At 33.9% G+C, this 3,576-nt stretch overlaps 1 protein-coding gene across 2 annotated transcripts in view; it reads right to left on the reverse strand.

The window, feature by feature from the left end:
• Positions 1-3,576, reverse strand: part of LOC109833528 (putative 3,4-dihydroxy-2-butanone kinase) — a 17,517-nt gene that overhangs the window by 12,699 nt on the left and 1,242 nt on the right. For both annotated transcript variants that reach the window (XM_020401239.1, XM_020401238.1), the window contains exons 2-7: positions 3,413-3,486; positions 3,269-3,332; positions 1,262-1,374; positions 1,138-1,185; positions 765-836; positions 603-692 (exon numbers count right to left, since the gene is read on the reverse strand). In XM_020401239.1, coding sequence (XP_020256828.1) covers positions 603-692; positions 765-836; positions 1,138-1,185; positions 1,262-1,374; positions 3,269-3,332; positions 3,413-3,486 — 461 coding nt within the window. The remainder of the gene's footprint in view (positions 1-602; positions 693-764; positions 837-1,137; positions 1,186-1,261; positions 1,375-3,268; positions 3,333-3,412; positions 3,487-3,576) is intronic.

Here is a 3,576-nt window from a genome sequence, read left to right on the forward strand (position 1 = left end):
AAGAAAGAAAGTTTTAAAATCTGCACGGAAATGTTTCTCCATGTGTGGGGGTAAGGTTGCGTACATTTGAACCTCCCCAACGCCCACAATGGTGGGAGCCCTATGCACTAGTCCGCCCTTTAGTTCTTTATGATAATAGGATATAATGGCGTACACTGAGTTGCAAAGCGAATCATCGTAACCTAAGAGGGTTCTAACTCTGCTGTCTACATCAAGCAAGACAGTAATAGTACGTGTTACCAGAAAAGAACTGAATCATCTACTCATTGTTAAATGGTGTTAATTTAGCATGTTCTGCAGAGAACATACCCCATTTCAGACTACCTGACTCTGAGATTTATAATGTACCGAAAGAGAGCAACTCACCATGATGATAAGGTCACATAAAATACAAATTCATTCTTAACTATACAATTTTGGTACAGAAAAAAAGCTGAGAACACTTATTTAGATTTCTTTTTGTTTTCAAGAAAAAAAAATCTGGAATCTGGATAAGTAACGCATAAAGATGTGAGGTTGTCAAGATAAATAACACAGATTTTTCAGTATAGAGCGCTGAAGCAGGGTAAAATAAATCCATGCAAAAGCCAAAGAAAGATTACCTTGTGGACGAAAATAGTTCCAGCTAGACCTCTACGGCCAGCTATGCCTCTAGGTGGTGGGAGAGCACAGTCATCTCCAACAATAACCATCTGTAAACATAACATTTTTCGTCATATTTGTACTCTGCACTGATTCAGTTTGATGGCTCAAAATATGACTACCTCAATTTTATAGCCTTCAGATTTCGCTTGCTCTGCTGCTAAACCAAAATTAAGTCTATCACCTGTATAATTCTGCAAGGAGCATAAACTACGATTTCATCAGTAACATTATTAAAACAGCAAAAGTATGTCAATCTAATACAGATTAACAAAAACATTAAATAATATTAACTTATAACCAAAATAGTACTACAGAAGCCAAGGTTTCTATGTGTTCCAAAGAACAAGCATAAAAACAATGGTCTCATATTTTTATAGAATGTAGCGCAACTTCAAACGACATGAAGAGACCATGATCAACCTTAAAAGACTTGAACCCAAACAAAAATGACTCCAAGCTTAAACAGAGTTATAGCTACCAGAGTAATGATACCTTGACAATTAGAAGGCATCCCATAGGACCAGTCACAGCTCGGATACCCTAAATATGTCAACTGCGTTAGTCTAAATGAGAAAGTGCATTTGAACTAGTTTATCCAAAAACAAAACAACCATACAGCTAAGATAGAATCGACTGGAGGAGAAGTGAAAACATCCCCACAAATAGCAGCAGTCAGCATTCCTTCACCAACAAATCCAGCATGTGCAGGTTCATGACCACTACCGCCCCCTAGGTTAACGGGACAAGCATTAATAACCGATATTTATGTTTAGTTTAGAGGGAAAAGAACATGATATGACACAAAAATATACTAATCTATGCTTATTTGGAAACAGTAGTGTATAACTGATATATATGTTTAGTTTAGCAGGAAAAGAACATGATATGACACAAAAATATACTAATCTACACTTATTTGGAAACAATAATGTGTATAGAGATAGGGTTATAGCCTGTGATTTGTAAATATATTACTTACACACCATGTACATACTAATTCAGACTTATTTGGAAGCATATAGATCATGTTGTTGGTAGGCATGTCAATGTAAACAAAAAATCCATAGATATGAATATTTTGGGCACATATCAAAAAATTTATTTGGGACAAAAACAACACATGCACAAACTTTATAAGTGCGCATGTGTGTCTTGCAATGACCAATGCATCTCACAATAGAGCCCCACAATCTTATCCCATTAACACCTTAGAGCTTTAGATCTTATGTAACAAGCAAAATCCCCAAGAAAAAGCACTGTGGATTTCACATTTTGAAGTTCCATTATGACTAACAATTTAAATTGTTAGATTTCATCTTCAATTTAGTTGTTTTTAGAAAATTTTGGTAGATTAGGGTAGCTGGAAGTTATTACCTTTTTCTGTAAGATCAAGGTTTTGATGTACCCTCCCATACTAGAGCTTGAAGGACATTAATTGATTGTTAAGTGAGCTGATTTATGTTTCTGACCCTATGATGATCTATATTTCTGCTTTCCCTGCCCATTATCCCTTAAACCAATTCTTAGCTTCATTCTCAATATCTACCAGAACTTTATTCCATTAATTAGCTCATCAAAATTTCTATTACACTAAATGACATTTTCTCAGTGGGCATAGGTACAAAAAGAAAGGTGAAATACAAAGTGCAAAAATTGCGCCCTCATCTTTTTTTTCATAGATCAGCTTTCTTTTCTCTTTATCAATACTTACCCTTGTACAATCTTTAAAAACACTATCATGATTAACAGTATTGTCATTGAATCATGCTCCATTATCATCCACATCTACTCATTTTTCCAATCATATGCTCATTCATCATCTTTAGAGCTCTTAAAAAAAGGAAACTGCATATAGCTTATCCTATGTAGTAACAAAATTGGCAGAAATATGTAGACAAAACAAGTCAAAAAGCCAAAATTTCATATGAACATTTATTAGATAAGATGTCTAGCAAAAATGAGTTCCTGATATACGAGATCTTCTTGTCTAGTGAATTTTTTAAGAATTCAATCAAGTACCTATCTTGAATGAAAAATTAGAAGATATGTGGCTTAAAACTAGTAAAATTTTAAAACAGGTCTCTATATCCTAAGATCAATAGAATGGTCGAGCAAACAAATATAAAGGAAATCAAATAAATGAATACATAGATAAGACGAAAAGGGAAAAACAAAATGGGAGAAAAAAATAGTATACAAAATAGTTAGATCAACATTGGCCATATCACAAAAGGTCTGATGTTTCTTTCATTACACTCGGCTATACTGATTAAGTCCATTCCTGATATGAAATTAATGAATAATCAGTATATTTATTGCTCATAAACCGTTTAAAAATGAACATGGAAGCTCTATATAGATCATAGGACCTTAATTTTTGCTCACATTGTATAACTTAATCATCAAAGTTCTTCAATCTATTGATGCAGAACAATTGTGTGATTAACCACCAGTTTTCCCAGTCACATAAGAACAGACAACGAGACTAAATATCATCAGTTAGTTTATAAACAAGAGCATGGACATCATTGCTCTAAGTTAACTGATTTAATTCATGTACGTAATAGAAAAACGAGAAAATAAATAAAGAAAAGAAAACGAGTGGGGTTGTGATTATCCATACCTGAAATAACTGCAACCTTGTCATAAGTCTCCCCGGAAACATCTGCTCGCAAAACAACCTTAATCTGCATTCCAGTTACAAAATAATATGATTGTCAAACATAAATAATACTAAGCAATCAAAAAACCTATCGACAGTCTTCACCTGTGGGAATCCATCCAAATACTGCAGGCCAGGATAAGTTTCAACAAGACCTTCAATGAACTCAGTCACCACAGCTGCATGCAATCAGAAAAACAATTTACTTTCGTCACTGTATTGACTTATTAAAGATATCTATATAAGAAAATACAGCTAAGAGAATCTCA

Source organism: Asparagus officinalis, chromosome 3 (assembly GCF_001876935.1).
Source record: "Asparagus officinalis chromosome 3, Aspof.V1, whole genome shotgun sequence".
Classification (NCBI taxonomy): Eukaryota; Viridiplantae; Streptophyta; class Magnoliopsida; order Asparagales; family Asparagaceae; genus Asparagus; species Asparagus officinalis.